We start from the raw sequence: 24,751 nt of genomic DNA, 5'->3' as shown, positions 1-24,751 counted from the left end.
AATGGGAAAGTGAGCAAAGGCTGCAGTCACATCCATGGCTCTACTGGTTTGGGGACCTTTTTTAATGCAGTTGTTACACTGTCAAATAAAGGCAAGTACATGAGAGCTGATCAGCGATTATTTCTCACCCAGAAATACTCAACCCCAGGGATTTTTTTAACTGTTTGATTGCTGTTTTAGTAATGAACAGGAAAACATTTTATAAAGAAGTCTAATACAAACACTTCTAAGATACCACATTTTTAACTAAATAACATACCACCTTACACCCTAAAGATGGGGAAAGAATCTGACACTCTAAACTTTGAGCCAGAGAAACTCAGTTCTCCAGATGCATGTCCCCGCTTTTGAAATACCAGAGCACTTCTCTGTCCTTCTGTCAAATATGTAAATGTGTAATTGGGTAAAAATTGTGCAGTCTGTGGTTTCTATGAACTTACTGTCCACCACTTTTCAGTCTTCTTGTACTGCAGTAGTAATATATGAGTTAAGGTTAGAAAGATTGAAGCTTATTAATTTTGCAGCACAATAAATCACAAATTTTCAGAAGAAACAGGGAAAATAAGATTTAATTTTTTCTGTTCTTTAAAGAAATGAGTGTTGAAATTGTGTTTGAAAATTGCTGACCATTTCAGCTTTGTGAGCTGTTAATCTAATACATTAATTTTCTGATTTTGCAATTCTCCACAGAGCTTTTCAGGCACACTTTCAGTAACGGGTATCTGTTCATCACCTGAATTTTTAAATATATGAACTTAATAGTGTATCACCTTGTTGATGTGGAGACAAAATCTTTCTCAATCTCATTGCAGGTGGTGTGCTGAAGGTGGAAATTTGATTTGCTGTGACTTTTGCCACAACGCCTTCTGTAAAAAGTGCATTTTGCGCAACCTGGGCCGAAAGGAGCTCTCGACTATCCTTGATGAAAATAACCAGTGGCACTGCTATATTTGCCATCCAGAGCCTTTGTTGGACTTGGTCACTGCGTGTGACAGTGTGTTTGAAAATTTAGAACAGTTACTTCAACAAAACAAAAAAAAGATGAAAGTTGAAAATGAAAAAAGTAAAATATATGACCACACAGTCAAGTTTTCTCCAAAGAGAAATAATGCAAATTGTAATGGGGAGGAAAAAAAACTAGATAATTCATATTCAGGTTCACTAACATATTCTTATAAAGCACTAATGGTGCCAAAAGACTTGCTTAAGAAAACAAAAAAACTGATTGAAACTACAACAAATCTTAATTCTAGCTTTGTAAGCTTTTTGAAAAACGCTGCAGAAAACGTAGAAATAAGCCCAACTGTGCAACTGTGCCAGCTGAAAGCTTTTAAGTCTGTGCTGAGTGACATGAAAAAAGCTCATCTGTCACTAGAAGAAGGCCTGAACCTGGAGATTCAAGCATTGAATGTTAAAATCAAAGATAAAAATACCAAAGAGAAAAAAACTGAGGTTAGATCAGAAAAAAATGAGGTGAAAGATGATGAAGGAAAGGAACATGTTGCATTAAAAGAGGATGATGCCACAGAGCCACAGAAAAAAGTTGTGTCGGAGCAGGCTGACAATGAGCCCATGGATCAAAGTGTTCCCTCAGTGGAACAGACAGATAACAAGGCAGCTCCTGAGGAAGAGAAAAAGTCTGGCAGGAATGAAGAACCGCAGTATGAGCCCAACAGTACAGAGGCTTTAGACATGGATATCGTGTCCATCCCCTCGTCTGTTCCTGAAGATATTTTTGAGACTCTGGAATCTGCTATGGAGATTCAGATGCCAGCAGATGAGCAGGACAGTGGAAACACAGCAGCAGATCATGAGACTCCAAACTCAAATACAAAATTAAACACTCCTGTGAAAGATACCAAAGGTGGTACCAAGTTAAAATCCTCCGCTAAAGGAACAAAAGAACTGATTGTAAAATTGACTCCAGTTTCCCTTTCAGAGTCCACAGTTAAAGCTGGCGATCAAGACAACAGCCTAGAAAAGGACAATAAAGACGTTGATGCATCTCAGGACGTTGATGCATCTCAGGACGTTGATGCATCTCAGGACGTTGATGCATCTCAGGACGTTGATGCATCTCAGGACGTTGATGCATCTCCAGATAAGGCAGCAGACTGTGATTCTGTAAAACAAAACCACAGTGGTGGCAGCGAGCCCTCCACGGAGAATGACGCTGTGCCAGTGGAGGACTCGGATCTCCGGAGGTCGCCGCGCGTCAAGACCACCCCGCTGAGGCGCCCCACGGACATGAGCCCCCTGACATCCAACTCAGAAGAGGACAGCAACGACACGAGCAATGAAAAACGCAAGAGGAAACCATCCAAGCAACCTGGGAGGAAAAACGATAAAAGAAACTCATCTGACAGCACTGCTGATGGTCCCAGTCCTAACAAACTTTCCAAATCCAAAAAGCCATATGACTTAGACCACAGCTCAGACTCTGATGAGGTGCCAGCTGTCCTTAAAGAAGCAGGGATGATGAGTCGCAGCTCCTCAGACAGTGAGAGCAACAGCGAAGCGCCAGCAAAGAATCAGAAGACGTTGGATTTTCAAAAGAGTCAACCAGTAAAGGATGAAAATGGGAAACGAAAAAGGAAAAGTTCCAGTTCCGGTTCAGATTTAGATGCTAAAAGAGGCAAATCAGGTAAAAATGCTGCTGCTAAAAAGAAACGACAAAACTACTCCGATTCTTCAAACTATGATTCTGAGTTGGAAAAAGAGATAAAAATGTTGAGTAAAATTGATGCTGCAAAAAAATCAAAGAAAAAATTCTCACAAAAAGATGATAGTTATGATTCCTCTGAAGAAGAGCAGAGGAAAAAAATAAGCAGTAAGAGAAAGTTAAATCTGAAGAAAAAGAGAGGTAAATCTTCTGAAGATGATGATGCTGAGAAGTCTTCTCTAGAGAAGGAAATTAATTGCTCTTCTAAAGATAAAAAAACGGGTAAGAGGTCAGCTGCTAAGGACAAGATAAACAGAGACTCAAAAGAAAAATCTGCAAAGGGAAAATGTGATGAGTCTTCTGATGCTGAGAGGTCTTCACTGGAGAAGGAGGAGAGTCCTGAAGTCAAGAAAAAGAAGGATTTGAAAAAGAAAAAAGCACAGGATGATTCTTCTTCTGAGAGTACTGAGAAATCAGCAAAGAAAGACCACAAGTTAGAATCTTCTAAAGACAGACTCAAGAACAAGAAAGGATCAGAAAGTAAAGCAAAGAAATCTGAAAAATTGAAAAAGAAAGGTTTCAAGAAAGAACAAGATGATTCCTCTTCTGATCTTGATAAGTCATCTGCAGAGAAAGGAAGTAGCAATTCTTCTGAAAATGACAAAATCAAAAAGGAACCCATGTTTACAGAAAAGAGGAAATTGAGAGAGAGAGTAGCTAAAAGAGTACACCTTGATTTATCCTCTGATACTGAGAAATCGCCCCAAAAAGAAGAGAGTTCTGATGACGATGCCATGCAGCGTAAAAAACGAACTGAAACGAAAGAAAAGAAAAAAATAAGCCACAAAAAGAAAATTTCCAAGAAAGAACAGAATGACTCATCTTCTGATGAGGAGTCTTATGAAGACACTAAGAAAAAGGTTAAAAGAGGATCAGTAAAAGAAAATAAAAAGAGCAACTTAAAAAAGAAAGTGGCAAAAAAGAAGGTGGTTGTCACTTCCTCTTCCTCGTCTGATAAGGAAGAAAATGATGATCAGAATTCCACAGGTGATGGAAGCAGCGACGAGCAGAAGATCAGGCCGGTGACCGAAAGCTTGATGTTGTCTGCTGATGCAGGATTTTGTCAGTCATCAGGTGTGCAAAAGATGTTCATGTACACATGTTAAAATACTAACAGAGGAACTTTTGTGAGATACAGGTGACGTTTAATAATCTAGAAGCAAAAAACCACTCATCAGTTGGTAATTATGCATTTAGATGTTTGTGTCCTGTTGGGTTTTCTGATAAGGAGTTGGAAGCATATGTTATAAAGTTCCTTTCTTGCCTAACTACCCTGTGGCTGTAAGATTCTGTGATTTCAGCTTGTGCCTTGAGGGGAAAAAAATGATGTCACTGTAAATGGAGGTGCTTTGGAAGCTCCAGGTAGCATTTACAACAGGTACTGCCTTGCAGTCCAGCTTTCCAAAGCCTGGCCCTTGCCTTGCCTGTCCAGGGACTCTTTAGCAGAAGCTGGTTGGAAGGAGTAGGTAATGTGATGAAACTCTTAATTTATCACCTGTCTGTGCACTGGAGGTGACTCTGGGGACCTGTGGCATTGTAATATACATTTAAAAATCAAGTAAATGTTTATGCTTCACAAGAGCCATGTAGGCTTAGAACAGCTACTTAGCAATCTGCCATTGCTTATCGATTTCATATGTTGTGTCTTTGTGCAGATAATACTGGGGCTTGTTGGGCTTTTCCTTGAGTGCTGCCTTACCAGTGTTTTCCCCAGTGATATCACTGCTGGGGGAGATGGCAGATAATTCATGGTTTGCACAGTAATGAAATGGCTTTTTGCATGTTGTTGCTGCCACACCCATTAAAACTCTCCTACAGACAAGCAATTGATGGCACTCAGTGACAGTTTTCAGCACCACTGGACTACCAGTGAAAAATGCCTTAAAAGTGGAATTGCTCGTGTACAGTTCATGGATTTGGTATTGAGATGGTCCAAGAGGAGAAAGTTGGTTTTAATATATCAGAAGGTGTCTGAGGCACTGGGAGCTATTGTTTTATTTGCACGTCACAGTGGAAAGATTGGGTTATTATTGAAGAGATGGATAGCAGGGTGCAAACTGAACAAGGCTGGGGATGATTGACAGGAGAGTTAGACTGAGAAGTGGCTTGGTAGAGACAGAATGCTAAAAATGGGGTGTCTGATTTTTCTGTCTGCAGGTCACCTCACAGGCAGTTTTAGGGGAGACTGAGCTGGATGTGTGCCCAAAGGATGAGAGGCAGTGGATACAGCTTTTATCAAGGAAAACTGATACAGATACTAGAAGTATTCCTACATTGAGCTTAGTCAAAGCTTGGAACTGGTTGCCCTATTGAACTGTGGAATCTTTGTCCTTGGAAATGCTCAGAACTTGACTGGCCATGGTCCTGAAGTAACCGACCTGACTTTGGAGTTGGCTTTGCTTTGAGGATGGAGTTGGAGTAGAGGATGTCCAGATGTCTCTTTCAGCTTTAGTTGTCATTTGATTCTGTGAAATTCTGCCTGTTAGAGTATTTTCCGAAGGAGAAGAATGTGGTCTTTGTCTGCAGTTTGCTTTTGGTTAAATAGGTGAATTAATAAAATAAAGGAGTCTGTTCTGTGTGTGAATAAGCTATGTAGATTGATCATTGAATGATCAAGTTTATTAACTAGGATCTAGTTTAACCAACAGGATACTTTTATTTATCTGCATGAGGGACTTTCTGTGATCACCTTGGAGTGTCCCCCTTGCAGCCTAGTTTTAGTCCAGTCCTCCAGTCCCTGCAGATGGAAAATAAATAGAAATTATAAGTGAGGAGATAGCAGCTCATTAGGATTATGAGGTTTCTTTCCTTTAATTTCACTGCCTAGCAAATTTGTGTGACTTGCATGCAAGATGAAAAAAGAGAGAAAAGCAAGGGGAGAAACCTGGGAATGTGCTAGAAACAATCCAAATTCCTCAGCCCAGCCAGGGGAGCGCAGAGGAGCTCAAGGGCAGAATTCACACTGTGCTGTTCCTTCTCTGTCACATGTCCCACACTGTTGGTCTTGTTGTCCTTTGTACATGACACAGTACCATGTTGTGCAGCTGAGTTTGGACACTTGCAGTAAGGATAGCATATGGAATTCTCAAAATACAACTATTTACACATACTCATGGTGTGAAAGCAAAAATAGGAAGGATTGGTGTTCTCCAGTACTTCCCTCCTGGCAGCAGGGTAACCCATGGGCTTGGGAAGCAGTTTTGTTTGTGCCTTCTTTTCAGTTTGCACAAACTCACTAGTGGAGCTTCTGTCAGAGCAAATAACTTCTTAGGAAACTTATTTCCGATTCCTGAGTCGAGTATTTAGTCTCTTAGGTTTTGGTGTAAAATCCCAAATTCACAGTATGTAATTAGGAACGAGTTGTGTGCCGTAGCGAGCAAAATTGAAAAAAAACTAGATTTATTTTTATTTGTCAAGACAGTTAACTGGTAGAAAAGTGATATTGCCAAGCTGTTTTTCAATGTGAATTGTTGATGGCGAAGCATTTCACGTGCTGTGCTGTTTATTGTGCTCTCACATATTGCTTGTTGTTGGATTTGCACGTATTAAGTGTTTCCTGTTGGGTTTTCTTTTCAGGAGATGAGGGAGAGGCTCTATCAAGGACTATCCCAATGGAGGAGGAGGAAGATGATGATGATGACGACCCTGAGAATAGGTATGATACCCTCCGTAAGGACTTAAAAACGATTATAACACACCCTAGGTGTGGGCGCAAACCGGCGCAACGGAGGAGCAAGCAGGTGGTAAAAGGCACGGCCGCCTGCCCCGTAAAGACTCGCTCACGGGCCTCCCGCAAGTGTGAACACGGGGCCAGAAAACAGAGGCCCAGAGCCAGAAATGCAAAGCAAATGTCTAGAAGTGGTAGCTGACCCACCTGGCTAGGGGGTGTTCTAAAAGCACTGCTGTCCCACTGGGGTTCCTGGTGCACGTGGGGAGGTTGGTGACAAGGATCTTGCAGGCAGGTCAAAAGCTGCTGCTGCTAAATGTGAATTATAGCTAGTTGTGGGGAGTAGAATGGGACAGTTTGCATCTGTACAATATGCAGTGCTGCAATATTTTCAGAATTAATTTGGTTATTACTGTTACTTAATATGCTTTTTAATTGAAATGCCTTTTCTCAATAAAGAGAAAGCACAAATGTGGGGAAAACCATATTTGGTATTCTCAGCTGTTAATTCAACTGAGTTTTAATCCACTACAAAGTACCTGAAGTGACTAATGTGAGTTAAGGCCATGATTCTACAAGCACTGTGCATAGGCTCAACTGGTATCAGAGAGACTAATTATATATTTTAAGTCTTTGCATAGATATTTTCAGAATTGTGGCTTATATGTATTGCTTCAGTTTGGAATTCAATAAAAAAAAAGAATCTCTGTAAGATACAGTTAGCTAAAACGTGTCATATTTTACCAGTACCATTGTAGCTATCAAAATTAGCCTGGCTAGAAATGTAAAAGCTTCATTTCCTAAATGCACAACATGAGGTATGGCTCAGCTTGGAGCCACAGGTTCTTTTTTTGGAAGTTGCTGTAGTCAGACTGAAGAGCTGCTCAACAAATTTTTATACAGTGTTTCAGAAACTGATTTTTTTTTTGTTGTTATTTTGGCCATATAGCATGTGTGGGACCAGTTGCTGGTAGAGCCTTTTTCTGCTTCTGAGCCTTACTAGTTTAGAATATGGAATTCTTGATTCACAGAGTTGTATGTTTTGATATGTGGCTGAAGTAAATTTGAAAAATACTGTTTTATATCCTTTTTGGACCTCAGTTAGGCATCAAAATGCTGCTGCTGAATTAGTTCTTGTGTGTTCAGTCATCAAATTTAACCCAGTAATTCAGCTCTTTAAAGAAAGATGTTTTTTAGGGACTTGACAGCACAGGGTCATAAGCAGAACATGTAAACTTTGGTATAAGATTTTTATAAATTCTGCTTTAGTTTCAGTCCTGTTTTAATTTTTTTCCTTTTTTTTTTCTTTTGTTGTTGTTGTGAGTTTCTGGTTGATTACTAAACCAATGCACTCTTGTCAGAAGTTCAGCACAAACATTTCTGACAGAGCTCAATCATGATTTAGTGTAAGAGCTGTGTTGGGAAATGAATGAACCTAATTGATAACAAACAGTAATATAAATTCGGGGTTTAAAAATCAGTTTCTGTACTTTGTTTTGAAGCTGCCTCTTTGTTAAGTTTTTATTTAGAGGATCTTTGGAACATCTATTTATGAGATGGGGAGGTATTTTGTCAATAAACAGTGTTGTCAACCTTCAGACATGTTAACTGGTAATGCAGTCTGACTTTGCCTTCATCTTGTGTTGTACTTGGCACCAAAATCAGAGCTATAAACTGTAAAAAGATGGAACAAATTTTGAGAAGTTAAAAACTTGTTCTTCTGTTTACTCAACATGAAGTGTTTAAATAGTTTACCTACTGATTCAGAGAAGTTGCCTATTTTCTTCCAGGCCAAAGAGGGTACCTAGTACCTGCTGGGTGTTTGTAGTGTGGGAACTCTCCTGTTTGCAAGTCTCTAGTTTAGATGTTCTGTTATTTGCATACCTGAGCATGTGCATGACATGAATATTAATAGCCTTGAAATCATCTTTTTTTGCCAAAATGCAATATCCAAGTGGGTCATACTATGCCATACAGTGCTGTATGCTTTCATCTTCTGTTGTGTAACTATTATTGGTCCTTCTGATCTTTTAAATGGTACTGTTTGATATGTTTGCAGTAGATCTGTTTAATAAGAAGTTAATAGTGTATTTAATGCAGAATGCCTTTAAGTATTTGATGGTTACAATAAATTTTTGTAAAACATTTTTCTTGTCCAAGCATTTAATTTAATACAACTCTGACAGCTTGAAAATCAGCCTCTTCCAACAAAGACAGCACAGTATTTAGAACAAGGTGTTTGGCAGTTTTCACTCTTTTTTATAGACATGTATGACATTTCATCCAAATAGTCATGTCTTAAAATATGTTTTAAAGGGTTCTAAATTTTCTAGTAGTATCCTGAAGGCCCATTTGAGTCAGTAATGCTCTAGTTGGAATTCTGGTGGCTTTTATTATCCACATCCCACCATCCTCCCCCACCCAAGGGCTTGTATCGGGCAACCTTATTTCTACATATAAAAAGTAGGTATTTATGAACACTGAGTGTGAGTTGATGTAATCTAATTGGTAATAAAACATCACAATCATGAACTAAAATTTACAATCATGGCTTTTTAAGAAAAAGGATTTTTACAGTGGAAGCATTGTCTCACCAAGACTTTGAACAATCTCATTGTATTGGCACTATAAAATTCTTGAACAAGAATAGTGCAAATTACCATGGGGGCTTAACTCTACACCCTGAGAGGCTGCATCTTCTGCTCCAGTTCTGCTGCAATGTCTGAAGGAGCTTTTAAAGTAGTCCTGCAGTGTAACCAAGCAACCCCTGGGTAATTTTCAGTCTGCCTCTTGTGAAAACTCTTGGCACGACTTAAAAATCCATAGTAATCAATTCATTGTTTAGAAATGTGTTCTGCTGGTGTTGTTCTTACAGAGGGGAAATATCTTTAAACCCCAGTTGATACAAACTTGTGCCTGTGTGCTATTACTTTATTCTAGAGTTGGTTTTGTGAGTCCTGGTTGAGCTTGCAGCCCCATTCTGTGAGGCACTGGATAAATGTGTGTTGGGAGAGTGCCCTTCATACAAATATCACCATAAGTTTAGATAAGATGGAGTGGGCAACATGACATGCTGAAGGTCACAGCAGATCAGTGCAGGAATGAGTAAAATGCAGGGATTTTTAATTTTTCCTTCTTTTTTGCTTTATTTTTTACTGCCTGAAACCCTGTGCTGGAGGTCATATGGCTCTCTGTGCCTCTTAATTAAATCTATGGCTGGTGCTCAATTGTTACATCTGAATGGCCAAGAATCTTTTATGTCCTTGACCTGAGAATATGTTACAGTGCCTTTTGATTTCCATGGTTTGCTCTGGAAGAATATGAGTGAGGGAATTTTCACACTATCATAGCTTGTTTTTCTTGGTGCTATTAATGCAAGATCTAAAATGTTAAAGCTACCATGTGAAGTTTCTTAGCTTAGAAACCTGGTGACTTTAAATGGGTTTTATCATAAAATAGAATATAGAAATATGATGTGTTATCCTGGTCAACATCTGCTGTGGTTTAATTGAAACCCAGCTTCCAGAGTCCAGTCCTCAGTTTATAATAATTCATATAAGCTATTTGTTACATCAGTCATATGTCACATGCTTTCACAAGGCCTAATCTGTTTGGGTCTGATGTTGCTTACACTTAATCATTCCTATCAGATATGTAGTTAATTAAAAATGGGAATCTTTTAAATCCTGAACTTCTTAATCATGTCTCACTTTTTTTGGCCTAAATTCATGTTGGTAAAGGCACTGAAGAAAATGCAGCTTTTCTCTCAACAAACAGTCCCATCTCAGTTTGGTTGCAAGTGGTTAAGTCTTTATCCTAGATAAAAGACAGAACTAATTTTCTATCATAGCAGTAACTTCTTAAACAATATTATTATAAATAGCAACTAATCAATTTACCCAATCTGGTTCTTGGTTATGCTGGTGATTAATAGGAAAATGAGAGCATCTTTATGGATGGTAGATTTTGTGCATGATCTTTTTAGCTGTTAGATACATTTGCTCTTCCTCATAAAAAAAAAAGAAATACTTCATTAAAGAATAAATTAAAATGAAGGTCTTGTTCTGCTAAGAATCAAAGTCAGCCTTTTAAAGGTGACTTGTGTAGAGGTAAGTATTGTCATCCACAAGCTGTGTTAACTTTGCTAATGTACTTGCCAAAAAAAGTCAAAGGCAGGACTTTGAGGATTCAATTTCAGTTTTCTTTCAGGTCTTTTAGGTTTTTTTTCTCTTCCAAACTTTGGGTTTTTATTAAACCAGATGATTAGTCAGACCACTGCTCTCTGTATTTTCTGGAGCAGGAATCAAGGTTAATAATTTATGTTAAAAGCTGTTAAAGAGGAGCCAGCCTGTGACTTTCCAAGCAGTTTCATTTTGAAGAAAAAGATCTGACCATTAAGAGATGGAAGAAATATAGTCTGAATTTCTTATATGAGGAGCTGTTTATTTCCGTTGCTGTTACACATGATGTGCTGGGTTTTAAAAAAAAACAACAGCCAACCAAACCCTCAATCCCTTTTCCAAATATCCTTTGGAGGGGCCTAATGCAAAAAGCATTTGGAAGAGGATGTTACTTATCTGTGGACTTTAGTAAGTTTTCTTTGGGTTCATGCTGTGATTTCTTGATAGTGTGGAATTAAAATTCTCCAAGGGTACTTCTTGTTAAAGTTTTAATCAGCTTTTTCCAAGGGGGGGGTGGGGGTGGGGTGGGGAGAGGGTGTGTTTTGGATGCTGATGGATGGTCTGACTCACTGAACAATCTGAAGTGTTTATTAAACTATTTTGATTCCATCTTTTAATAATAGCCAAATATAAATTAGTGTGAGAGTGTTTTTTAAAACTACACTATTGCTCAAAAATGAGAAAATACTGCGTGGAGTGGCAGGAAAGATATCTTGGGAAGATGCCCTTTGAAAAATTTTGTTTTAGGGGCACATTGCAGGCTGGAAAATGAAATAGTGATTGTTAAAAGCCTATTTTATAGTGCTCCACAGAAGCAACAACTCAGTTTTCTGTTGCATAGGGAAGCTTTGCTTGAGAGATCCCTGTTCCTTTGCCATTCCCAGGTGAAGCCTGGGTTGTGGTTCAGTTCCATGGCTTTTGAGCTGTTGTTTTGACTGGTGTGAGAGCTTTCCCATCCTGAACTATGTACACACAGCATGCATTAATTCTCCCAAAAGGCACAACAGATGAGGTTTCACCTAGAAAACACATGTCATTTAAAATGGATGGCCTCAGAATGAAAACTGTTGTATTCCTGATATTTATGTGAGGAAGACCTGGTTTATTTTTTTCCTCCTGGAAGTACTCCAAGTCCACTATTTTCCTGTGCTTTTGACATAGTTGCCTTGAATACATTCAGACAAGATTTTTATGTTGCAAGTGCATGTAAAGAAATAACTTTTCCATAGTCACTTGTGCATTAGCTGGAAAGTTGTTCTGCAGTGAAACTATGGGAAGCTGAGTGAACAGTTTGTGGAGCAGGAAATAAGATGATGATTTTTTTATCTGAAATTCAGGTCCTGTAGTGTTGGTCAGACCTTTTGGATATAAACACATAAGGATTTTTTTGCAAGAGCTGCTGTAAGGCAAGTGCTTGTGGTTAGTTATCCAGATAGCCCATGAATAAAATGAAATCTCTAAATCTGTGCATTTTATAACCATTTCAAGTCTGCTGTAAAGCAGGAAACTTTTAAAGAAGCTTTGTACAAACCTGCTTTCTAAAAGCAAGTCAACACATTACATCTAATATGAGATTTTTGCTGATAGATCCTGTCTTGCCACAATGACTTTTCATCACATGTTGTTTTTTTTTTGTTCAGCTTTCAGCCCTTTTTTTGAAGTTCTGAATGGTGTAGGATTACACTTGTCGTTCATAGATGTACTTGAACAATGGAATAAATAGTGTTTTCTGTTTTACTTCAAAGAATTGCCAAGAAAATGCTTTTAGAAGAAATCAAAGCCAATCTTTCCTCTGATGAGGATACGTCTTCAGATGAGCAGCCGGAGGAAGGAAAAAAGAAACCTGCAAAGCAAACTGAAAACACAGGAGATGATGGTAAGCACCAAAAAAGCATCTGGGAAAAAGTGGTGCTGTGGCCACTGTCATGATTTCATTGTTGTTAAAGTTTTCAGCAGAAAATATTACTGATTTTGATTTGTAGTTGCCACATAGGGGCCAACGTTTGAGGTCGTGAGGATTATAATCTTTTCGTCTTCTGTATGCTTATTTTATTTTTTTGTTATAATCTGGTTTTTGTAAGCAATTAAGAAGTTCAAGAGGTTTGTGAGGGATTATTATCTATACAGAACAGTAAGTCCTGTAAGTGCATAGTAGAGATTTGGCTAGCAAACTGACTGGAATGGGCACTCCAAGCATTCAGGCAGTGGGAAATACTAAACATTTGAGGAAACTGGTATGTTGTTGCTTGTAATTCCCTGGAAAAGCACAGGGTTTAGCCTAAATTCATTCAGATTTTAATTCTTGCTCCACTGATGTAAGATAAGAAAGTGACTGGTATGCATGTGCTACTGACTCTTGTGTGTGACAGGAGAGAAGGAAAAGGAAGACAAGAAGTCTGAAAAGGAAGAGGGTGATTCTGAGTCGGATTCAGAGGAAGAAGAAACATCCAAGAAGCCCAGATACAGACACAGACTGCTGAGGCACAAGCTCACTGTGAGTGATGGGGAGTCTGGAGAAGAAAAGAAGGTGGTGAAACCAAAAGACAAAAAGGAAGGGGGAAAACGAAGAAATAGAAGGAAAGGTACATAATCCACTTTTTTTTTTTTTTTGTTATAGAAAGTACTTGCTTCTGTAAAATAAATTCAGAGCTTGTTAGAATGGAGATCTCAACCCTTGTGATTTTAAAACTGTGTATAAACTTTTTTGTGTATGAAATCTAGAATTCTCTTCTATTTTTTTATGAATAAGCTTTATTTGAAATGTCAGATACAAGTGCAGCCCTCTCCACCTGCTGTATCCTCTGAACTGGATTAATCATGTGGAGTCTTAGAATATCCATCCTAAACAGCAGAGGCAAGCCCAGAATGTCTAAATTTGGGGAAATCAGTCTTGTCCTTTATGTAATTCCTCTCTTGGACTGGCAGTAGTGCCTGAGGAGTGTCTCCATGCTGGAATTGAGTGGAGCAGGCTGGAGCTGAGCACCAGATGGCACTGTGAAGTGAGCCTGGGCTGGAGCTTCATTGTTGCAGGCAGGAACAAAGAACCTGTGGGTGTTTTCTGGCCAGGAAAGGTGCACTGAGCTTCTTGATCCCTCTGTTGCACTAATGCCAGCCAGCTTTTATGGTCTTCCACAGAATAAGAGATGAAAAATTGTTTGTTTAGCATTTGCTCCATGAAAACTCTGATTTTTATCTGTTTGGATATTCGTGTTTTTCCTTCCTTATGGGATTAAAACTCTACCTTACAGCATTTCATGCAGGAGGGGATAACTGTAAATTACCTTTTAATTATTGTGCAAATAAGAGGCAGCTCAGGGTTCTTCAGTGCAAGCCTCTGAAGTTGACTGACCTCAAACAGAACAATATATTTCATTTCAGGTTGCCCTTATTAGCCCTTATGTTATTAATGTTACCTTTTCCCATGTATGTAGATCAACTCACGTTTTAATCCTTGTCATTCATAAAACAGTTAAACTTTGCTCTTTGTTCAAGGTCAAGCTGAAATTAAAGGTGCTAAATGCCACGATGGTGTCTTCATTACCTAAACATGCCAGTGATAGCTTGTCAAAGTGGTTAGGAGAGTATTGCTAATGCTGCTTTTTTAGGTGTATTTTTAATTGCTTTCTTTTCTTTTAAAGGCAGTTTTGAGCTTGCATTACCTGAGGAAATGCTGAGCCATAAATGTAGTGATGCAGTTTTATATTTTGTGTGTAAATGTCTAATACTTTTTCTCCAAGTATGGTTATAAAATGATATGTAAAGCATCTGAAGCAAAAGCTTCTGGTGAACTAAAAATCACCTTCTGTTTTTCCCACAGTTCTCCTCCATCATTTAATGCTCTCTTCCATTTGCTTGTAAAATAAATGTAGATGTTCATACATAAGGACCTCAAGGCTTGTGGCACAATAAGCCCATCCACCAGGACTCAGCTAGTGCTTAAATTTTAACCTTTTCTTCTCTGTACCCCTTTTATCCCTTTTGCTTCTTATAAATATGGCTCCCATATTGTCTGAAATGAACCTTGGCAGTGCTTGTTGCTCTTAAGTTATGAAGACCTGCTGGCTTTGCAGTGATGAAAAATGAAATAAATGCTGCTTTCTTTTCCAAGTGAGCAGTGATGATTCGAATGACTCTGAGTTCCACGAGTCTGCAGTGAGTGAAGAGGTCAGTGAGTCTGAGGATGACCAAAGGCCAAGGACAAGGTATGAAGAAAACTGAACTGTGCTTACCCTGTGTTTATTTTGGGTTTTAATAATGCAGTTTATGCGGGGAATTGTTTAAAAGTTAAAACATTTTGAGCAGTTCTTAAAACCCTTGATGATAGTTGTCTGTAGGAATTATAGGATGTTAATTTATTTTGCAGCCAGTGTGGGAATTTTGAATTTGTACCACAGTAGGGGATACACAACAATATGCTGAGCCAGTACAAAAAAAATCAACAAAAAAGGGACATTTTAATGCCAAATATGTCACTGTCAACTGGTGGATTGCAGTATAAAACTAATGCTTTATAGTTCTGAGATTCTGTAGGGTTTTCTCATTGCTCTGTGTATCCAGTGGGCTGAGCAGGAAGGAATTTGGAAGTCAGCCCTAACTGCACAAAAGGAGTGCATGCATATCTTATTAATTAATGATGTAGTACTCCTTTACTACTGTTTTTCAGTGATGCAGAGGATTATTATGGTTTATCAGTAATATTGCCTTTTTGCTTTTTTTAATAGATCTGCCAAAAAAGCTGAGGCAGAAGAAAACCAGCGCAGCTACAAACAGAAAAAGAAACGAAGGAGGATAAAGGTTCAAGAGGATTCATCGAGTGAAAATGAGAATAAGGTGCTGTATCATGTTTTGAAGTAATAAATAGGGGGCTTCTGTCTCTTCTGCCAGCTGCTCAGGGTGTCTCAAACAGCTCTGCACAAAAGACAGCAAGAAATTAAAACTTTTCTCAAATGTGAGTTCAGGCTAAAACTTGTAAAATGCCACCATTGTGGAGTTAAAACATTATGTTGAACTAAAACTTTTCCTGTCTAGATCTTGGTAAAAATGCATGATATTGAGCTAAATGGAATTTTTAATCTAAATGTAGTTGAGAAAAATTGTAGATTCAGGCTTTGGTAGTGTTGGAGTTTCTTTTCCTGTGTGGTATAGGTAAGAGCTGATCTGATTTAGCACCAGTGCAGCAGGAAAAAAGTGCTTTATTAATAATCATTAGCTACTATCAAATAATAACAGTACTTTCAGTACTGCCTTTGCACTGCTGGGCTTATTTTTCATATCTCAGAATACATTTCAGTTAAGGTGGCACTTCTTTTGTCAGACTTTTTAAAAAGGCATTTTTTTTCTTATTAGCTGAATTTCACCTGAGTGTGTAAGAATTTCTGGGTGCTTGTCTAAGAAAGAAGGGTTTGATGGTTTGTGCCATGATTTTCTTGCTAATGTGTACTTTATTTAATTTCTAATAGAGCAACTCTGAGAATGAGGACAATGATGACTCAAAATCTCCTGGAAAAGGCAGGAAGAAAATCAGGAAAATTATTAAAGATGATAAGCTTAGAACAGAAACACAAAATGCACTTAAAGAAGAAGAAGAAAGAAGAAAACGAATAGCAGAGAGAGAACGGGAGAGAGAGAAATTGAGAGAGGTATGGTCTGGTTTCTGTGTAAAATTCTGTGAACTTGAGTTCCTGATGATGTTTAAGATGACAAATTTCAACCTCAGTGTAATTTCATGAGTAATCTTTAAAAACTGCTCACATGCAGCCTTGTAAGCCACAAGTTTTGTCTGCAGTTTCCTGCAGGTTGACCTTAGTAAGTTTTATTTGACTGCTGGGACCTTAGAAATTCGTTCCAGTTCCCTGCTGCTTCACTTCAGTGCCAGAGTAAGTTGTGATACAGTAAAGAATTGACAGTTTTTCTTTGTTAAATAAATGATGACTTCCAATTCTGTGGTAAATAGTAAATCTGAAGTGTCTCAAATGCTGGCTGTTACTCATGTGAGAATATTCCTCTGATGCCCTATTTCTCTTTGCAGGTGATAGAGATTGAAGATGCTTCACCTCTGAAATGTCCCATTACAACCAAGCTGGTTTTAGATGAAGATGAAGAAACCAAAGAACCATTAGTGCAGGTTCACAGGAGTATAGTGACCAGACTGAAACCACACCAAGTAGATGGTAAGGAGAGAGTTTAAAAAATATTTTGTTTCTCCCCAGGGGCACAGCACCTTATGCAGACTGAATTAGAATAATAAAAACTCCTTAACTGGCAAAACCAGAACGTGTCTTTTCCTCTCCATGTCCCCAAGATCAGGCAATCTGCATCCTCACAGGACTATTTTCCAACCCAGTTGCCACATCTTCAATGGAGCTGTGAATATAATCAAGACAGAGATCATCCCATGTACAGCCTGCTGGACAGAAATGAATCAATAATGATCCTGACCACTGCTTTCCTAAGAGTTATCATGATCTCAGTGATCATAGCTGTCTCTTCTCAGGTGAACTTTAATAAAATGAATGTTTAATCAGAAAACTCTCAATAATTTTCTTCAGGTGTTCAGTTCATGTGGGATTGTTGTTGTGAATCTGTAAAAAAAACCAAGACATCTCCTGGCTCTGGCTGTATTCTTGCTCACTGTATGGGTCTGGGGAAAACATTACAGGTAAGAAACAAAATTTATTTCTAAGTGTTGTTTAGTTCTCTTGCAACTCAAAACAAGCAAATAAATACAGCCAGAACCTTTTTCTAAGGTTGTGGAATAATCTTAAGCAGGTGGTGATTTTTTTCTGTCCTCATTCATATTTTTTTCCCTTAAACAATTTATTTTCTTGCCTGTTTTAAAATTAGTTTGCTTCTGATAAAGTCCAAGTCTATCAGATTTGGTTATTTTTATTTTTAAATGTCAGACCTTGTGTGTAAAGTCAGATGCTGCTGGGTTTGTGGGGATTTTCAGTGACACAGAGCTGAGGATGATCAGAGGAACTGAAGTCACTCATGGTATGACCAGTTCAGGCAAACCCAAGCTGCAGCTGTGATTGGTGCTGGTGCACAGCAGGATTTTATCTCCAGCTCCAGCATATCTAAAAATTTGCTTTGTTTAGGGAAATGGGAGTGACAGACACGGTATTTTGACAGTCTGCAATTCTTCAAAAATCACCTTTGAAAGGTGTGTTTTTACAGACTTGATCCTAGCTTAGGTGGTGTGGTTCTCGAGGAGTTAATCACACCTTTTCGTGGAGATTTGCAGTGCTTGCAGAACTGATGTGTAGGGGACTTTTTCTACCTACACTTTACACACCGTGTACTTCGATGAAATACTTACAGCAGCAGGTATTTTTATAGTGATCCAGATGTTAATGACAGTAATTTTGGCTGTAACTTCTTGATAATCAAAGAAAGCCATAATTAGAAACATCTATCAGTATAAACCATTTTGAAGGCTGGTGTTTGAAGCTGAGGTGGTTGTTTTTTCCATATGTGTCCTTTTGCCAGTCACTGCTGTGCTCTGTGATGCCATTTGTTGTTTAGCTCTTAAAAGAGCTGAACCAGCCACGACTTGTAGCAGACTTTGCCAGCTGCAGGGCAGGATGTCAGCAGAGATCAGGGAATCAGGGGATTGGGGACTTGCTGGCCAGGACAGAGGAATTGTGATCATGAGACTTCCTTGTCCTACACAGAACCACCAGCAAATCTTCTTGTTTTAGAAGCACTTTGCTGCCCAGCATTCCAAGCACAGTCATGCAGTTTAAATTTTCCTCTATTAAATCAGTTGCCAGATACCAAGATTTGATGCAGAAATAACTTCTGCTGTTGTACATCCAGTGAGAGGGCGGGAGCTGCCATGGAATCACTGACTCTCCTCTAGTCCTGCCTTTGCTTGCTGCTGCTCAGAACAGGCAGCCCAGCAGAAGCACTGAGTGACACCAAAAGGTTTTTGGGTTTTTCCCAGCCCCAAGGAGATGTTGTTATCCTCAACACTGAGCCAGGCTGACTGCAGGGTAAATCCTTGGAAAACAACACTGCTGCAGAGCTCTACTGAGAGAATTTGCCTTAAAATACCTTGGAAAATAAAGGGTGGGAAGCTGCTTTAAGACTGAAGGTCACTTTTAAGAAACTCGACTGTGGGTTTATGTTTGGGACAAATGTCGATAGAAAGCTTTAAAATGACCTGATAGAAGTGTTTAATTTATGAAAATGCTTGGTGAAATGTCAAGGGAGGGTTCTCTATGAAATCCTTCAGCAATTCAAAAGTATCTCAGTATGTGAAGGATGTGTGCGGCCATGGTACACAGAGTAAGGAGTGTATGAACTCCAAATATACCTGTATGAAAATGTCATCAAAATTCTATTTGTTTAACCAAGAAATATATTTAAACATGACTGTTGTTGGTAATTTAATTACAGAATTGAATAGATAACACTTATCTTTCTTTCCTGGTGTTTATTGGGTGTTCTGCCTGTTTTTTCTCTTGCAGGTAGTAAGTTTTCTCCACACAGTCTTGCTGTGTGACAAACTGGATTTTCGGACAGCTCTGGTCGTGTGTCCACTCAACACTGCCTTGAACTGGCTGAATGAGTTTGAAAAATGGCAAGAAGGTTTGGAAGATGAGGAAAAACTAGATGTAAGAGGCTTAGAAAGATTTCTTCCTCATACAACTGGATGATTTGCATAACTGGGAAGCTCCACCACTTAAAATTAAGGCTAAGAAACGTGCTTTAACTATGTGAAAAATCTACTTGCATTAATACATCAGAAGTATTAAAAATTAGACCATTATTGGTATTTTAAGAGGAATTAAAGGGTTTCTTTTCCTCTTTGGAAGGTCTATGAGCTGGCAACTGTGAAAAGGCCTCAGGAGAGGAGCTACATGCTGCAGCAGTGGCAGGATGAGGGAGGTGTGATGATCATTGGCTATGAAATGTATCGAAACCTGGCACAAGGCAGGAATGTGAAGAGCAGAAAACTTAAAGAAATATTTAATAAAGCTTTAGTCGACCCAGGTAAGTGAAAATTTATACAGGTTGTACAGTTTGGACTTCCAGGTTTATGTATCTGTGCAAAGAAAATAAATAGTGGTGGTAAGATTCAGCAGATTTTCTGTGTTGGCTTTTGCTGCGTTACAGAAATTTGTTCAGAATCTCCCCCATCTGCTTTTGTAAATAGATTTCTGTAACAGTCTTTTCTATTAAATCAAATATAAGGAATATATTCTGGAAGCTTTTCCTACTCATTATTTTTATTTGCTGGCTTTGCTTCCTTTTCAGAGTAATTGGAGGTGTCTGTTGGGGACACAGGGCTGTTTTAATCTGTTAATTTGTTACAACCACAAGTTGTTTTGTCCTTGATGGAAGTCTACCACTAAGGGGGCAACTATAAATGAAAATACTATTCAATGTACCTTAGAAGTGTAAAGCAACAAGTGTTAATGAAGTGCTAATTAAGAGAATGCAGATAAAGCAGTTAATTATTTTTTCAGTCTTGAGAAACAGATGTCTGGTTTGAGCCGGGCTGAATTTAGCAAACTTATGTCAACATGTATGGAAGCACTTGAAAGTATTCCAGTTTGATATAACTGAGTTCTCAGGTGGTCACCAAAAAGGACTAAAAATTTTGGGATTAGGAAGGTTCACCAAAACAACAAAATTTCCCTACAAATTCTGAACTGGTAACTGATACCTGAAAATAATTAGAGTTATGCAGGATGGTTTTAAAAGTTTTTACAACTTTGCTATAGTGTTGGTATTTCTCCTTGAGAATGCAGGTATAGAAGGCAGAGTAAGTGGAGCTGAGTTTTCTTGGATTTTAGTTATCTGACTGGATTTTACATTGACATTGTGTGATTTTCCTTTTTCACCCCTTTCTTCTTGTTAATTGTATTTGTTGAGCTTGATTTTTGTGGAGTTTCCCACTAAAGTAGGGCTTTGAGTTCTGCTCTAACAGACAAAGAGTTCATTCTAAGGGGAAAAATAACTTTATGATTATTGGCATTGGCCAAGTGGAATTGATATCTCCAGCTCTGCAGAAAGGCTTTTGGAGCAGCTAAAACATTAATTAATTTTCTGCTAGCTTGACCAAGTCATACAATGGCTGTGGAGTCAGGGAAGTTCCAGTGCAGCAGCTGATGAACTATTTTAACTATTTTTGTTGATATATAATGTTTTGATTCCACACACATTATTTAAGCAGTGAAGGAAATGCACTTCTTGCCATTGACTCCTCCTACCTAAGCTGTAGTCATTAAGAACAAAAAGAAAAAAACCCCAACTACAAACCAAAAAAGAGGGGTGGAACCCTGTTCTGTCAGTGCTATTCTGTATCTGATTTTCTCAGGATATTGCATTTATTGGGAATATTGTGAAGGAAGTGAAGGCTAAGTGAGAAAAGGTGTGAATTGCTGTCTCAAAGTAGTGGTGACAGGACAGTAATTTTGCATTTATAAAAATGTTATACAGTAATTGATTTTCCTGGTGGAAAATGTAAGGGAGGGCAAACATAAGGGTTGTTACCCTGTGTCTTTACAGCAGCATTGTCCCTTGATGGATTTGTGTTTGTGTAGCCCCAAAAATACTGGATGGGGGATGTTAGGAGGAGACAGTGACTGGTGCAGCCTTCACTGTCCCATCCCATGGCTTTTACATCCTGCTGTGTTCTTGTTTTCCTTCCAGACCTCTTCAGACACTGGGGCAGGGCAGTGTTTGAGATTAGCTCATGGACCTGTGTGGTTTTAGTTGAGTTTGGAAGCTGCAGCACATTGACCCTCCCAGATTTTGAATAATTCCATGTGAACATGGAGCCTCCTGTTCTGTTCTCTTCCAGGACTGGTTGGTAGAGTGCAGTCAGACCATTGGGAAAGTCAGCCTTGAAGTAGCTCCTTAGTTGCTTTGGTAGAATCATGGAAACGTTAAGGTTGGAAAAGACCTCCAGGGTCGAGTGCAGACTCACCATGCCCACTGAACTAAACATGATGTTCCATGTCTACTCATTTTTGGAACACTCAGGGTGATGACTCCACCACCTCCCTGGGCAGTTCCTTCTATGCTTAAACACTCTTTCAGTGAAGAATTTTTTCCTAATATCCAGCCTGACCCTCTCCTGGCACAACTTGAGGGCATTTCATATTGCCTCAGCCCTTTCTCTGTTATAACTAATTGCAGAAAGACAGGAGTGTCTGTGTGTTGTTACCCATTAATTTTTGGAGCCATTTGGATTGGCTGAATGTGCATTGCAAGATTCTCATTTGTTTCCTGTTCTCTTGGTGGGTCAGCATGGACAGTTGCAAATTCCAGTGCAGGAGAAAAACGCACTGGTTTCTGCTGGGAGTGGAAATAGGGAAACCTTGGCCCCTGGGAGCACTTCCCATTCAAAAAGCTACAAATTTGGGATTTGTGTGCTAATGTGATGAGATGGGTCTGGTGAATACTGCTGGGATAAGATACTGTATAGGAGAAGCTTGTGTTTCGCTGTCAAGGGGAGCAGAGGGGGAAGGTTTAGCCAAAGTTTATGGGTGGAGAAGTGATTTCACTAATTAACCAGCTTGGCTACGTGGAAGAATGGCAGGATTTTATACACATGCAAGATTTCCAGGCTGCCTTGTGCCACTGCTGAAGGTCTATTGGTTATTGATCACTGCTGTGCTCTGCTTGAAGCACTTCAGTAACTTCTTTATTTATTTATTTTTTTACTTGCTGCTACTAAGAAAAGTTCTGGTAGTGTTCAGCTTGGAGACTTCTCTTAAATTGACAGTTGTGTAAAGATCTTGTAGACTTCAGAGGAGCAGGAAAACTGTGTGTATATATCTATATATACCTATCTTTTATGTATTTCAATATATCAACATGTGCAAGTACAGTAGGAAGGGTGAGAAGACGAAGGCTTTGCGGAAGGAATGCATGAGTAGGGCTTTTGAGCCTAGGAAAAAAAAACAACTAAACTGACAAATTTTCCACCATTTAAGAGCTGGTTAATGAAGGGGCTGTTGTCAGTTAGTTTTGACATGATTAGGAGAAAGGAAATGGCAGAATTTACTCAGAATTATAGCAAATTGGGTGTTATTGCAGTGTTTTAGCAGGAGAGGCTGTGGAGTTTTCCACTTCTGTCAGGTCTGCCCCTTTCTCATAACCCTTATCTCAGATTGAGAAAATGATCTAAATGATCCCCTGAGGTCCCTTTAAGCTTTACATTCCTTTATCATATTCTGGGGAATGTTGTGTCCATAATGATTTGCATTTGTGTTTTGGAAGAAGGGAAAACCCCACAATTGGATGAAAATCCTTGCTGCTGAACTGTAGCCAAGATGTTAGTTCAAGATATCAGTGCTGCATTTCAGCCAAACAAACCATGAATAATTGTACTGAGGTTGGGTTTTTTTCTTATTTTTTGCTGTCATTCACTTACTCTAAACAGCAGGTTTTGAGGTGGATTTTTAATTTAATTTCTCTAACTTCGTGTGAATGAATCACAGTCTTTAATGAAATGAAGACTAGAGGAAGGATCTGTCACTGCTAGAGTTGATTACTTAAAATTAGAGGAAGGTTTTTTTATGTAGCCACTCAGTGTTTTTCATTCCGTCAAAACTGGGAAGGTACAAAAGTAATGAAATGATATGGGGAAATGTTTCTGTGGCAGGTGGGAAAATTCAGAAATACATTGGCTTGGACAAGCCTAAGTGCCTTTGGAATTCATATGTGGTTTTTCATAATTGTCTTCTAGATTTGTTTCAGAAGTTTGGGGTTTGTCTTGTTTGGGGTTTTTGCTTGGGAAGAAGTATCTTCTTGATTCCTTTCTCTTCACGTGTAATATTTAAATTACTTTTAAATCACCTTAAAAATGTCATGATTAAGGTGACAGGCACTGGTGTGTGTAGTCAGAGGTATAATTGATTCTCTGTTGTTGATCACTGCCCTAGAATTAATTTTATTCTTTACAGGGCAGTTTGAATTTGGTCTGAGACAAAATATTCTCAGTAAATTATAAAGGATTAAACTGTCCTTGCTGACAAATTCTCCTTTGCTCCTCCAGTATTGGCCTTTTTAGTGCTGAATTGCTGAACCCAACTGCTGGCTTTTCTCCAAGGTGCAGCAGCTTATCATGAGCTGCTTTCAGAGTTGAGAGTGCTGGAACTGAGGTCAGGTTTAGAGCTGGTAAAACATTTATGCTGTGTTACTACTTGGATCTTGGAATATCTTTTACTTCATTTTCAAGGAAAGAAATTCCAGAAATTGTGCTAAGTCTGAAAACAATTAAGAGTAAGTCTGTTCTGCCAAGTTGACTATTATTTATCTTATTATTAGAGTTGCTTTGCATACTGTGGGAATGTGTTGTGGTGTGGTTTTTACATTCCTTGTGCAGCTCACTTAAACCAGACTGATATTTTATCTCCTGGAAAAAAGCTGAAGACATTCCTGAGGTGACTTACAGCTGCAAGGTGGCAATTCACTTGTCTGTAATTTAGATCAAATCTGGTTGTGTTTTATATTATCTAAGACTTCTGATTGCACTCTGTCCCCCTAGTAATATTCTTGCCTTAATGAAAAATTTCAGATTACCTGGTTTTTGAGTGTTTTGGGATTGCCCGAGTGTCAGTAGATGGCAGCCTAAAGCTGGAGAGAAGGAAATTTTACTGAGTTTTGATGGGGTGGATGGAGGTGCAGCCATGCAGCAGGAATAGACCATTTTAACAGGAATATGCTCTAAAGCTGAGTTTAATCCTTGCCATGAAGACTTTAAAATAACAGCCTTGATTTTGTCAGAGTGGCTGCTCTGAAAACTTGTGCAAAGGCTGAGTGAGAACCTAATCAATGCTAAAAAGTCTCACATAAAACTCACCAAAAAAGAGTTTTAAGAAGCCCTTAAGTGACATTGGTAGACAAATTTTGGATACTTTAGGCTGTCAGGTTCTTTGTGGCAGTGAAATATTGTGGAGAGATTTAATGTTGTTTCTTTCTAGGTCCTGACTTCGTAGTGTGTGATGAAGGACACATATTGAAAAATGAAGCATCTGCTGTTTCTAAGGCAATGAATTCTATTAGATCTAGGAGAAGAATAATTCTGACAGGAACACCACTGCAGAATAATCTTATAGAATGTGAGTAGTTATCTTTTATTTCCTTCAGTGCACTCTTGCCTGTCAGCCACAGAAGATGTATTTAGTTTGATTGGAAGAAAAGGATTTGAAACAGTGCAGC

The 24,751-nt window shown here is 38.7% G+C and overlaps 1 protein-coding gene across 7 annotated transcripts in view; it reads left to right on the top strand.

The window, feature by feature from the left end:
* The window catches only part of ATRX (ATRX chromatin remodeler), a 61,542-nt gene that overhangs the window by 20,423 nt on the left and 16,368 nt on the right, over window positions 1-24,751 (top strand). For all 7 annotated transcript variants that reach the window (XR_009933673.1, XM_062503191.1, XM_062503192.1 and 4 more), the window contains 12 exons: window positions 813-3,796; window positions 6,299-6,377; window positions 12,316-12,446; window positions 12,940-13,152; window positions 14,679-14,772; window positions 15,292-15,400; window positions 16,030-16,209; window positions 16,599-16,740; window positions 17,119-17,228; window positions 19,042-19,188; window positions 19,390-19,567; window positions 24,514-24,651. Coding sequence is in view for 6 of the 7 variants with exons in the window: in XM_062503191.1 (XP_062359175.1) it covers window positions 813-3,796; window positions 6,299-6,377; window positions 12,316-12,446; window positions 12,940-13,152; window positions 14,679-14,772; window positions 15,292-15,400; window positions 16,030-16,209; window positions 16,599-16,740; window positions 17,119-17,228; window positions 19,042-19,188; window positions 19,390-19,567; window positions 24,514-24,651 (4,505 nt within the window). In the remaining variant the exon portion in view is untranslated. The remainder of the gene's footprint in view (window positions 1-812; window positions 3,797-6,298; window positions 6,378-12,315; window positions 12,447-12,939; window positions 13,153-14,678; window positions 14,773-15,291; window positions 15,401-16,029; window positions 16,210-16,598; window positions 16,741-17,118; window positions 17,229-19,041; window positions 19,189-19,389; window positions 19,568-24,513; window positions 24,652-24,751) is intronic.

This window comes from Cinclus cinclus, chromosome 15, assembly GCF_963662255.1.
Source record: "Cinclus cinclus chromosome 15, bCinCin1.1, whole genome shotgun sequence".
NCBI lineage: Eukaryota > Metazoa > Chordata > Aves > Passeriformes > Cinclidae > Cinclus > Cinclus cinclus.
Note: the sequence above shows the minus strand (reverse complement) of the source record. Positions and strands in the feature narration are given on the sequence as shown.